At 41.5% G+C, this 12,947-nt stretch overlaps 2 protein-coding genes across 2 annotated transcripts in view; one reads left to right on the top strand and one right to left on the bottom strand.

Annotated features, from left to right (window-relative positions):
• Positions 1 to 4,580, top strand: part of PAN3 (poly(A) specific ribonuclease subunit PAN3) — a 114,008-nt gene extending 109,428 nt beyond the window's left edge. The window contains exon 20 of the mRNA XM_068181196.1: positions 4,348 to 4,580. Coding sequence (XP_068037297.1) covers positions 4,348 to 4,434 — 87 coding nt within the window. The 3' untranslated portion in view covers positions 4,435 to 4,580. The remainder of the gene's footprint in view (positions 1 to 4,347) is intronic.
• The window catches only part of FLT1 (fms related receptor tyrosine kinase 1), a 106,623-nt gene that overhangs the window by 28,406 nt on the left and 65,270 nt on the right, over positions 1 to 12,947 (bottom strand). The window contains exons 13-15 of the mRNA XM_068181193.1: positions 10,596 to 10,886; positions 5,637 to 5,783; positions 3,642 to 3,773 (exon numbers count right to left, since the gene is read on the bottom strand). Of these exons, the coding sequence (XP_068037294.1) occupies positions 3,642 to 3,773; positions 5,637 to 5,783; positions 10,596 to 10,886 (570 nt within the window). The remainder of the gene's footprint in view (positions 1 to 3,641; positions 3,774 to 5,636; positions 5,784 to 10,595; positions 10,887 to 12,947) is intronic.

The following is a 12,947-nucleotide window of genomic DNA, read 5'->3' as shown; positions in this document are numbered from 1 at the left end:
CTTTGTCCAGAGGATGTGTTGCTTAATTAGCATAATGTTTTGTCTCCCTAAAAGTCAGATAATCAGATTTGTATTCATGCCCCATATCTAAGATTTCCCTGGCATGTCCATGCTGGAGCTTTGAGAATAAGGCTCATTGAGGAAAAACATGACTGCAACTATGAATGGAGATACAATAGTCTCCAGAAATACCAAGAGAGTTCTCTTTTCACAAGCATTTTTTCAAGTACTTGACCTAGATATGGAGTATAGTGATAGCATAAATAATACAGCCTAATGCAGCTTGCCTACTCTCCGGCATCAGCATTTCCTTTTACATATTGATAGTCTCCCCTTGCTTCTGGGCAGCACTCCTGCAGATGGCAGATAATAGTTCCTGATATCTATTCAGCCAAACCTGGAGGGGCTGAAGGTTCATTGGTTGCCACAGCTTCATAGGGCAGGACATGGAACACCCAGGAGATACAGCCAGGCCTGGGGTGGAAGACAGCAACCCTCTAGCCACTACAGCAGCTGCCCAGGAGTCAGCAAAGAGATGCAAAGGTGCTGTCTTTGAAATGTTGGAGCAAATGTAGGCAACCAGAAAGCATTTCTCCAGCTGGGCTGGGTTATCAAATGCCAGAGTCCTAGTCTTGCTGAAAGCCTTGAAGTCAGAGCTCTCTGAGTGTCTCTCAGCTGGGTAGAAAAAGGTTTAATTTGAGGCAGAACAGGCAGAAACACTCAGAAGAGTCCTTAGGATTAGCAGAGTTTGGTGAGGATTTAATCAGTACTAAATCCCTCTCTGCCTGGTAGCTGAAGATTTCAGGCATCCCCTTACACCTCCATCCCAGAGCTTTACTCACCCAGACACCTCATTAGACAAAGATATTTCCCTGTGTGCAGCTCTGTCCCATCTGTCTGACTGCCCCAAGCAGCTGCCCCCTTTCTCCCCTGAGCCCCACCAAAAGCCCCCCTGCACCACCCCATGTCTGCAGGACAGCAGAGGGGTGAGGAGGCTGCCTCTTTGGTTCCCTAGCCAAGAGTAAGAAGAGAGATTGCTCTGACATGCCCACAGATGTGGCCCTTCTCCACACACAGCTCAGCAACCCCTGGTTCCAAACCAAACACAGCCTGCAATTATTTAAAAACAGCCCTTTGATTCCACCATCCATTCATCCATCTTGGACACAAAAATAACGCATTGTTTTATCTGTGAGTATAAGAATGTTTTTTCAGAGGAAATAAAGAGAGCAGACAGTTTCCTTCCTGACTCATTCACAAACTACTTTTTGAATCTGCTAAACATGGCCATCGTCATGCGGCACTGCTCTGTTCCCTTTGATCTGCAGCCCCGTGTTCCGAGAGTCCCAGGACAGAGGCAAGGCTTTGGTGCTCACAGCAGCAGGCACAGGGCCTGTGTTTCTCAGAGAGACAAGAAAGTGGCAAAGCTTAGAGAAAACCACACATTCAAGCTCTGATCTTGTCCCTCCAGGCTCAGGAATGAGGTGGGAGGCTGCCATTTCCTGGGAAAGGGACACTTGCTCCAGAGCAGTGCAGGAATGAGTAAAAAAACCTCTAGTGACATCCCTTCATGTAGTAGGAAAAGAGTGGAAAGACATTTTCCTTGATTGTAGTAGATAAGACAAACTGTCTCTCTTTTCATCATCCAGTCTCAAAGCCATAAATTTTAATGTGGTAGTCTTCATCTCCTGCTCCCATAGAAGTTGTACAAGAGCACTGCTCTTGTCCCTCAGGACACGTAACCACAGAAGAAGCCTTCCTGGCTGCTCTCTTTCCTCTCCTCTGGACTAGGATAGATGACTTCCTAGAAGCCCTCTGACAGAATGCTTGTGGTTGTAATAAACAGCCAAGCTTCAATTATGCTAAAAATCAATACAATAATGAATTACATTGTCCAGGACTATGAATTAGTAGGATGATTTGGACAGCAAGCAGCTGGCACAAGTTATTCATTCAGCTGTTACAGCAGCTGTAAAAGCCTTAGTATTATCAAGGCACTTAGAGGGAGGTGATTCTGCCTCTCTACTCTACCGTTGTGAGACCCCACCTGGAGTGCTGCATCCACCTCTGGGGCCTCCAACATAAGAATGATGTGGATCTTCTGGAGCGAGTCCAGAGGAGGGCCACAAAGAAGAGCAGAGGGCTGAAGCACCTCTCCTATGAAGACAGGTTGAGACAGCTGGAATTGTTCAGCCTGGAGAGGAGAAGGCGCCAGGGAGATCTTCTGGCAGCCTTCCATTACTTAAAGGGGGTCTAATAGAGAGCTGGAGAGTCACTTCTTCCAAGGGCATGGAGAGATAGGACAAGGGAGAATGCTTTCACACTGAAAGAAGACAGGTTTAGATTAGATATTAGGAAGCAATTTTTTACTCTGAGCATGATGAGGCCCTGGCACAGGTTTCCCTGGGAAGTCCTGGGTGCCACATCCCTGGAAGTGTTCATGGCTGAGTTGGAGGGGGCTTTGAGAAACCTGGTTTGATGGAGGTGTTCCTGCCTTCCACTAGACCAGGCTGGAGCTAGAGGATATTTAATGATCCTTCCACCCCAGATCATTCTACAATTCTAGAATTATTCATAAGGGGATAGGTGTTTTACCTGCTCAGTTTCACCAGTTAGTCAAGCTCACACGTGCATATACTTATCCCTGACCTTTTAAAGCAAAAACATCATTGTATCACCACTATTAACTCAGACTGCTAGCACACTCATGGCAAAAGATCAGTACTGGTTGTAATTGTCTTGTGCTGCAGGATGCTACAAATACTGAGAAGTATTCAGACACATTTAACAATTATATGAGAACATCCACAAACATATAATCTCTGCCTAAGAGGCCTGGTTATAGTCAAATTGTGTTCTATAAGAAGCAACTAAATGCATCTAGGACTACTTACTTAACACCAGGTCAGTAAAATAGATTATGTCAAATTTAATACATGCACAACACTGACCTATATGGAGAATGTCAACCTATTTCTCTAATCTCATAATTTGTGAGCCAAAAGGGTACTCAATGAAATTGAAAGGTCACTTAATAAACTTTATTTTTATTCAATGTAAAATTAATTAATTTCACTACCACAGGCATGAGTCAAGATTGTCAGAAGGCAGAACAATGCTGGACATTTAAATTATTAGCACAATAACTCAAGTAATGGTTACAGAAATAACTAAATCAAACTACTTCCTTGTAGTAGTACCTTTGCATACGTAGCTATTGCTAGACTTAAATCTTCTAGTCTGATTTGGCAGTTCACTTTACACTGAAAAATAAACAAATGAGAATATCCCAGGCCTCTAATTTCTATGGAATTAACCTGAAATGGGAAAATGTGTGGGTAGGAGAGTGCTACTTACTCTGTTTTCTATTTGTTTTGCTGATACTAAATTTACATTTGTCTTCCACCCTGACCTGATCTTTATTGAGTTGAAGCAATTCTTCTTTTTAGGTCAGTATAAACACACTCTGAGTTAGCATTTCCTGCTGGGCTTCCTTTCCAACCTGGTATGCTTCCCTTGCTAGGACTTCCTTCAAATTGCTTCAGAGATCACCAGAGGAGTCCCAGGTCATACCCTTGCCATTCCAGCCTAAGAACACCACTCTGGAAGGCTTGCTCTTCCCATTTAGTGTGGTGCTTTACCTTGTACCGTGACATACGCCGCACTCTCCACGGACCCTTTCAAGTTGGTGGCTATACACTGGTAAAGTCCTTCATCCTCCTCTTTTACTCTTTCAATAAACAGCATTCGGCTTCCAGGCCCTAAAATTATTCCTGTGAAATGAAATATTTTGCAATGAGAGGGAGCCAGGATATAAACAAAACCTGGCCCTTGTGTAATAGTATCTGCTTCAAGTCCTTCTGAAAAGAAATCTGAGACACAGACTGCATGGCCCAATGCTGTCTTGCAGGAAAGCCAAATACACTTGAACGCCTTGTGAGTCTCTTGAAAATCAGTGTTTAAAAAGCACTTGTGTAAGTCAAAAAGCTCAGCCTAAGGGAATAATCTTGGAAGTACTCGGTACTGTTTATGTTGATAACACAGTGCCTATGCTTTCATCCAGGTGAGCATTTTAGCATGTCTGCAGATTTTGGAAAAAGGATAATTTGATTACCGCACTTACAGGCCCATGTCTGTCACAGAAGCAGCTCAAGCTTAAAGCCCTTCCAAAAACCATTCAGACTGTCCCTATGGGCAGCAGACTTGCTCCAAATCTCACCTGCCCATGTGGCATGGAACAATGGGCTCCTCTGCAAAGGGGCTCCAGATAGTGCAAAGAGAATGCCCATGAGGTGTATCCTAAAGCATAGGAGTTACCTGGAGTTTTAAACATCTTGCTTATTCCAGATAGGTCAATCCAGAAGACAGCCTCGACAATATTCCAAGAAGCAAGGAAGAGGCAGGGAGCAGATTTGGCCTCAGGACTGCTGCTGAGGCACCTTCTAGCCAGGAAATGTGCAGTCAAGTACACACTTGTGTTTGGCTCCATCAGAACCACAGTCCCATCAAAATGTATTCCCATCATCTATTTCAGGCACCTAACTGAAGTGCTCTGACCTACCCTCTGGAGACATCTCCCTGGCTCCCAATTGTATCTGTTGCATTACACCCAAGTTAGACACATAACATTCATTTTGGAAGATTGTGTTATTAATGCACACTACAGCAATGTGATCACGGTAAAGCTTTATGGAATCTGTCTCTAGATTAATCTTAGTGCCTGGGCTGCAAGTTTGCACAGGCTTATAACTCAGTTGGAGAAATCCTCAGAATTTTTCCAGTTGTTTTTATTCATGCTATAGTAATTCCCAATATTCAGGACAAAACCATAGCTACAAACTTTCTAAAATGTTCTGTAGAAGACTACATCTTAAATTCAAGTTCCTTTGGACCAGACCTCCTTGAACATCTTTGCTGAGTGTTTTAACACTATCTCAGTGTGTGCTTCTGAACCAAATGTGCATGAATTCCCATGAGGAAGGTTTTGCCCTTTTCCTCCATCATTCATTTCCATTTGAAATATCCAAGGAACACTTCCATGACGATGGTGCCAGCAGCTGGACACTTAGCCTTAGCTGATCTTTGAAGCCATATTCCAGAAACATCAGTAAACAGCTCCCAGAGTTTTCCTGTTGTTGCAACATGCCACCTGAGAAGCTGTTCCTTTCTGTTGCATGAGACCTGGATTCCTCTGCCGCTGGTAGATGCAGTTGGATTTTGGACACCCCAGACATGGATTTAGTCTCCTGGATAGTTTTTTATTCATGAACAGACTTTGAGTGCCTGACCACAGACTCCTGCTGGTACTTCCATACCTGCTGGCACTTCCATACCTGCTGGCCAAGACACCTGATCCTTGGGCTCCCTCTATAACGAATGGAGGGAAATATGTTTCTCTGGAGATGACTCTTTTAAAGTGAAAAATGTTTCACCGATTCCATAAAGACCTGTTGTGTCTGGATCTCCAGCCTGGCTCATGTTTTGGAGTGAGACAGAATTACCTGGAGCACCTGGGTTGCTGCCTGCCTTCCTTACATCTAGGTGCTGGGACCAATGACTCTGCAAATGGCTGCCTAAGGCAGATGGGTAAATAAAAAGCCTGCTGTAGGAAGTAGGTGAGTACACAAAGCTCTCACCTGGTTCTTGCTGTATTTCCTCATGGTTTTTAAACCAGGATATCTGGGGCTCAGGAATACCACGAGCCTGGCACTCCAACATGGCAGAGTTACTGGCGTTCACTGTCTGATCCGTAAGCTGCCGCAGCAGGGCTGGTGCCTCTTGAGCTATAAGACAAAACAACACCTTTGTTTTACATTCTTGTAATGGTGGGGATTTAATTATCTCCCCTACACTCATTTTACCAGTGTTAGAGATTGCTACGGCTCTTCTACCAAGCTCATTTTTCACTGATTTTATTTACTGTTCTACTTAGCTCAGGAGTGTTTGGTGTGTACAGAAAACTCCCATTACTCAGCAATAGCATGCTATGGTGACCAATGAGCACCCAGTGATGACAGTGTTCAAAAGATTTTCTCAATTCCATGACCAACCACACTTGTTTATATCGAAAGCAATGACTTTCTATGAAAGCTCAGTGTTTCATCCTCAAAAGAAACAAACTGTGACACCAAAGATTCGAAGAATCATCAGAACACCCTTGTAGCAGAGAATCTCTGTGCTGCTGATAGCACTTTGCAGCTCCGGACACCGTGATAGCCATGCATATGACTTTGATAATTTACTTCCTTTAAAGAGTACAGTTACGAATCATATTCAGTAATCTCACATAATCAAAAACCAGTAACCATGAGCACGGAAGCATTGTACCAAAGTCTTCATAAATTATTCCACTTCTGCATTTCAGATATTTGGCTGAACATAACAGGCCTGGCCAAACCACACCACAGCATTTCAAAAACACACTACAAACATCATGTTAAAGTCATCTCTGAAAGAAACAAAACAATCTCATGATCATTTCAACCCTTTGCCACTCCTTCCCTCATTTCATACAGTTTGGAAGGCTGGTCTAACAAAGGTCAAGGTATTTACAACGTTTACACACATTATATGGCAACATCTTTCATTCTCATTTGTAACTCTCAGATAATTATTTTTGGTATTTTGGTCCATGTAAAGTAGTCACAGAGAATTCCGGGAGCTCCTGAACAGTGTCACAGGTGGAAATACTCTGCAGACTCCCTCAAATACTCTCAGACTCCCTCTCCAATTATTTGCAATCTTTCCCTTCAAGAACACTGCCAGAATCAGCAATTACTAACATGGTAATACATAGATTCCAAATATGAAGCAAAACAAACAAAAAAAAAAAGCAGAAACCAACTATTTGCAAATATTTTCTTTCAAGCTGCAACAGATGCCAATACACCAAGTTCAGTATCAGCTGAATTTCTGATGTTCTGTTTGGAAGATTATTCTTTATCCTTACAGAAAAACTGGCCATCAGACATTTCCATCTTCATAATTATTCTGTTACCAGCCATAAATAAAAACGCTCAAGAAATATTAAACCCCTATGTACCACCAACTTTTTCAGTGTTCAGGAGCCCCACAGCACTAAAAACACCTTTAAAGTGGGATATCTTTGCAATGCCCTTACCCCTTGAAATTAATTCCAACATAGTCATGACTGTGCAATGACTATGGCTTTTGGGCTTTTCTGAGCTGCAAGCCAGTAATTTTCACAGGCAATGATATTTGTTGTTTACAGCCTGGTAGACAATTTGTTCTCTCTTGCCAAACAGCATTGCTTATGAGAGTCACTGTAAATTCTTCATCACATACCTACACAATGGCATAGTCAACTATATTTGCCTTGCAGCCAAGAACACTGCCCTCTTCTCCTTGATAGCTCGCCTCGATTTTTGTTCAGTTCTCATTTTTCACAACACTATGAACAGGCACAGTCTGAGGTGTGTCTACATACATGTGCTGAGCAGAACTCGACATTTCTCAGCAGTCCCTGACAGACACCCCAGCCCAGACATCCAAAATGAAGGCAGACAAGATGACACAACAAAGGCAAATCACACGTTCTGTGAGTTGTGATTAATTTTAATTTGTTTATAGCCATACACTAAAGATGGGACTTCATATTACGAAAAACTTTTTTGCTTAAAACTGGTCAACATTCACACACTTTCAATAATTTCTCTGCTACAATCAGCTGATTTTTCAAGGACTTGGTCAACCTGAGGATTATTCTCTTTTGCAAACCACCTGTTTTCTCCCATCCATTTTTGCAGGGAAGCCAAGGGGGATAGTTTCCAATGTCCTACTCTGCTCACTCCAAAGCCGAGAGGCTAGGCTGGCCACCAGCACAGTGTGGGGCTCAGCTCCCAGGGCAGCTCCCCATATGTGACCCCAGCCTTCATGCTTGCCCACAAATGATGCCTTGCTGGCCAAGCTCTGCTCTCAGTTACTCTGAGGAACTTCATTGTAGGCAGAATTTGGTCCAGGGGAGTGACAGGGGGGTTGCAGAGGGGAGAAGAGGACACTGTTATCAGAGTACTTTTCTGACCTGGGGTGGTAGGGAGGGGAAATTTGCATTTTTAAAAGCAAACAAAGGGAAAAATTACAATTTGTTAATTTTCAGGTTTACATTTGCATTCCATCCATTTTTGCCCTTTGTTAGGATTATGTTGTCTGTTCACTTATTTTTTATTAATCAGTACAAAAATATAAATACAAGCTTTATTTTAAACACTTAAAAAAAAAGAAGAAATATAATTCACACCTTTCTCCCTAAATAATATATTACACAACAGAAGGCAGAGAAACTCCCAAACCCATGAGATTCTCCAGTCATCCAAGGACAACAAAAGTGACATCAGCAGTTTTTATCCTGCCACCAAGAACTGCTTTCCTCAAAGGTTTCCAGTGAGCTTTCTCTGTGCCCTCCAACACGGACATCCACATTGGGATGTTAGGACATCCTTGCACAGCGTGGCCCTCTGAGTGCTGGTCGAGCCCAGGCTGGTGGGACCTCCACTCAGCAGTGACATACATCATTGCAATGCACAACAACTTCACAGAAGAACAGTCTCATTGCCACATCTCTTTTTTTTCTTTTTCTTTTTTTTTTTTTTTTGACCCAAACTCATATTGCCTGGCAACTGGCTGCTACAAATCATCGTGCTTCGGCTCCCAAGGCCATGGAAAATTCATAATGTCCTGTCATCACCGCCCACCTCACCATCAAATGTCTTCCCACAAAATACCCTAGGAAAAAAGGGGATTCTGTATTGTGGTTCTTCTGATGAATTGCAAATGCTAAAGAGTGAGCTTGCTCCATTTTTAAGCAATCGCCAACTACTTCACTTGCATTTTAGGCATGTTTTAGGAAAAAAGAGAGCCTGATCCCTTTGCAAGAACACATTGTTTCTGGAAGCCATCATGCTAATAATGAACAAAAGAGTTACTGTATACAAGCAGGTTATAGGTGACATTTCAAGATATAAATGATTGTTCTTTTCTTTACTCTGACAACTTCCAGGTTATCAATTGTTTTCTAAGCATTTTAGGCTCCATGAAACTGGCATTATGGGGAAATGCTATTGTTTACCCTTTCACACTTGACAAAAGCAATTCCCACGTGAAAGGCAAGTTTAGCCGTGGGACAGGGTCTCGATACCTAAAGGAGGAAATAGTCTGGTGAGTTCCCAAGCGCAAGAAACTGTCAGGTTGTCACCCTCTATTTTAAAAGCACAGCCACTTTGTTCCTTTGCTGTAGCTATTTTGGTCATTGTGGTCTGTTTTGTTATGGCTTATGTAAATGCTATATAAATGATCAATCATAAATGTAACCAAAAATAATAAAAGCTATGTAATTGTAAAAAAATAAAGTTATCAGATCTATTAAAAATAGTAACTTTTTCCTTACACAGAATTTTATAGCACACAGAAACACCTCATAGCAAAATCATGACAAAGGAAAAGAAAAGGGGAAATACTCACAAGGAATTCTTAGGTTGCCCTTAATTGTCCTTCAGCAGATTTGCTGCTTCTTAATCCCCATAATAAATCCAATTGTCGTTTGCATACCAAAAGCAATGAATATTTTTAATGGCTTCAATTTTGAATTTGTATTTTAAAAATGTATTAACTAACCGTGCTGGCTAAAACTTTGTCAGTCATGTTAGTGTAACATTCCTCATTTAATAAAATAATTACATTACAAACTCCTGAATCTTCAAGCCAGAAGCAACACTCACACTTTTATCAGTAGTTTTTACATTAGTGCAGAACTGACTTTAAAAATTGACCAACACAGCAACTGGAAGTCTACCTGGATTTATTTGGAGAAACATGGTTCATGTCTGTCAGTTGTAAAATCATCATTATTATAAATGATATGATAGGTCTGTGCATTATATCAACATTTTTATTTCTTCCCTGCATACTTCTTTTAGAAGATACTTTTTTAAGATTAATGTACTTTAGTGTAGAAAATAATTTCAAATAAATAAGTATTAGAACTTGCTCAGCAGGTAATATTTATAAGTCCATCAAGATCAGATTAAAATAAAAAATATGTAGTCCAGTCAATCTCAAACTGAATTGTGCGCATTCTGCACATTCAAGTTAGCTTATTAAATGTCCATTGTTGACTGAAAACAGCAGTTTTTAAAGTTAATCAGTTTATTCAGCTTTGACACTTTTGATGAGGCTGATATCAAAGCAGAAGAAAAGATTGATCCAAAGTTTTCCTTTTTGCTCAGTAGGAGACAGCAAGAGAAAAAATAACGGCATGTAAAATGTAGCACGGGGGATCTTCCAAACCCCAGCTTCCATGTGCCTTTCCAAAGCAGAAAACACCCGTCTGAACTCAACTGGAAGCTCACGCGTTAGGATTTTGTTTGCTATTCCTCCTATTTCCAACCCATGGGGAAATGAGCACCACCTCAGGGCTTGAAAGGTAGCAACAGTAATACAAAAATCAAGATGATATGAGACATCTCTTACTGTTTAATGAGTCCTTTAATGTTTTACATTGCTTTGTGTTGTACAATCATTCCTTGTGCTTTTATATTTGAGGATCCGAGAGTAAACAGCCTTTTTGTTGCAGTGCTCACCTCTGATTGTAACGTCTTTCTTTTGAAGCACTTCTTTCCCCGTGTATATGTTCCTTGCTCGGCAGGCATAGGTGCCTGAGTGTGCCAGGGAAACGTTTTTGATGGTCAGAGTGAGGGTGATGGAGTACTCCCTGTTGTGAGACTTCTTTGCTTTTGTTTGATTGTTGACTGTCCTAGGTAAAATCCAAGCAATGTCTTTGTACAGGAATTTGTTGGCTGAACAGGACAATACCAAATTCTCTCCTTCAATGGGCATTTTTTCCAAACTAATATGGAATCCACTTGGTACATCTGTCAAAAATCAAGAGCACTTTTTAGTTTATATGAAACTAATGAGCCAAAATTAACACAGCATATATTTCCCCCTTTATCAGGAAGCCTTTGAACTAATCAATGTCATTGTCTTCCTGCTCAGGCGTGTAATCTTTCCTTTCATACACTCAGCTCCAGGTATTCTTATAATTTTTCTTGGAGCTATGATACACTTAGCCTCAGATGTCAGTTGGTGTAAACTGAAGTTGCTCTTGGAAGTAATGAGTTTGTATAAATGTTATGCCAAGTTATGACAGACTGGGGCAAGGTACCAAAAGCAGAATTATTTAAAGACAACACAGTGGGGCTATGAAAAAGGAGAAATATTCTGATCACAGCTTCAGCTTGTGAACTGCATAAGAGAAAAGGAATCTCAAGAGGGCAGTATAAAAATACTGCATTTCATCACTTGCTTGCTTGTACTGTTTTCTTATGATTCACAAGTATTCAGATAAATTATCTCTATTTCTTAAAAATGCTTCAAGTCCTGAGAAATTGCAACATCTATGGTCACATGCCTGAGATTTCCCTTGGAGCAGAGGTGTTTACCCTCCCTGCATTTAAAACCTACCAGCCACCCAGAGGTAAGCAGAAGCAGTACCCTCTGTCCTGGGTGACCAGCTGTGTGTGGGCAGCACTAGGATGAAGATATTTTGTTTAGGTGGCTTGGCATTATCACAGGTGAAAAATTATTTTCACCTGAGAGAAACCAAGGATCATTGCACTAACAATTTACTAAGTGTAGACATGGGTTAAGTTTGCACTTCATAGCAGATGGTTCAGGCAGGAGTATTTTAGCCACCAATGTAGAAAGCCCTACTTGAATAGGTCCTGATTGCAGTTTTTTGTAATGTTACTTGCAACTTCCTCCACCTGGGGAGTGGTGCAAAGTTGTGGTGGTGTCAGCTGCCTCCCAGCTGCCTCCACCTGGGGGTCATCCCTCCAGCAAGGTGCTTACACCACTGACCTCAGTGAAAGTAGAAGTTCCTGAGAGAAAGCACTTCCACTCATAGAATGCAACCTCTATTGGTTTATTTGTAGCCAATATTCTGATAATTTCCTTCTTCTTGGTCAAGTGACATCGACTGTGGCCACTTTCAATTGTTCTTTCGCTACTAATTGCTACGGCACTTGGCCGTAAACTTGACTTGAAATCCTAAGAATGGCTTCTTCTTTCATAAAGGAGAATTATACCTTCTTTTCTTGTTTCTCAGATCATGAACAGCTCAACACTGACTTCCATTCAGTTCATTCTTACTGGTGTTGCTTCAGGTTTAATGTCACTTCAGCAGGAATGTGTAAAAAGTACCTCTCAAGTGAATAATATCCCAAATAATATCCCACATATATTTTCATTAACTTCTCTCATTGATTGACCAATCCATCAGAAAGCTTCTCCCTAAATCGTCACATTGCAAACTGACCTGCTTTATCTTCCAGGGGACCATGAGCATAACCTGCTCACTGCTCTCTGCCTATTGGAAGCCTGGCATCAGTTGTTCCCCTTAACATCCTCTTTTCCACATCTAGCCCTGAGTTAAACAGAGGGTAAATGAGCTCCTGCTAGTCCTGGATTGAAATTTCTCCTGACAGTAGATGCCTCCCAGGGAGAGGCCTGATTTCTGCTGGTTGAACTCATCGTGCCCCTGCAGTGGGAGCAAAGTGTGTGCCTGTCATCAGCTGTAGCTCAGGTGTGCAGTACAAAGATCAACCTAGTGGAGGCAGTGACACTTGAATATTAGACTGGGTATTAAAGCCTAGGGGTTAAATTGTTCCACTTACATTCCACTGAGATACCACTTTTCTCTCTCTGGCAAACAAAGCTATAAGAAAAACTTCAAATTCCATGAAATCATGTATGAGTGATAACCATCAGGATCCATCAGGATTGATACGTAAGAGTGTGTGGTGTCAGATTCTAATCTTAATTAAGAACATATTGACTGGAAGTGCTATTAAGATGAAACACTTCCATACGTGGAATACATAATATTTAGCCTCAGCTGCCAAAATGTAGACATCTACTTCAATATAGATGTT

Source organism: Anomalospiza imberbis, chromosome 2 (genome assembly GCF_031753505.1).
Source record: "Anomalospiza imberbis isolate Cuckoo-Finch-1a 21T00152 chromosome 2, ASM3175350v1, whole genome shotgun sequence".
Lineage (NCBI taxonomy): Eukaryota > Metazoa > Chordata > Aves > Passeriformes > Viduidae > Anomalospiza > Anomalospiza imberbis.
The sequence above is the reverse complement of the archived record's forward strand: the minus strand, read 5'-3'. Positions and strand labels throughout refer to the sequence as shown.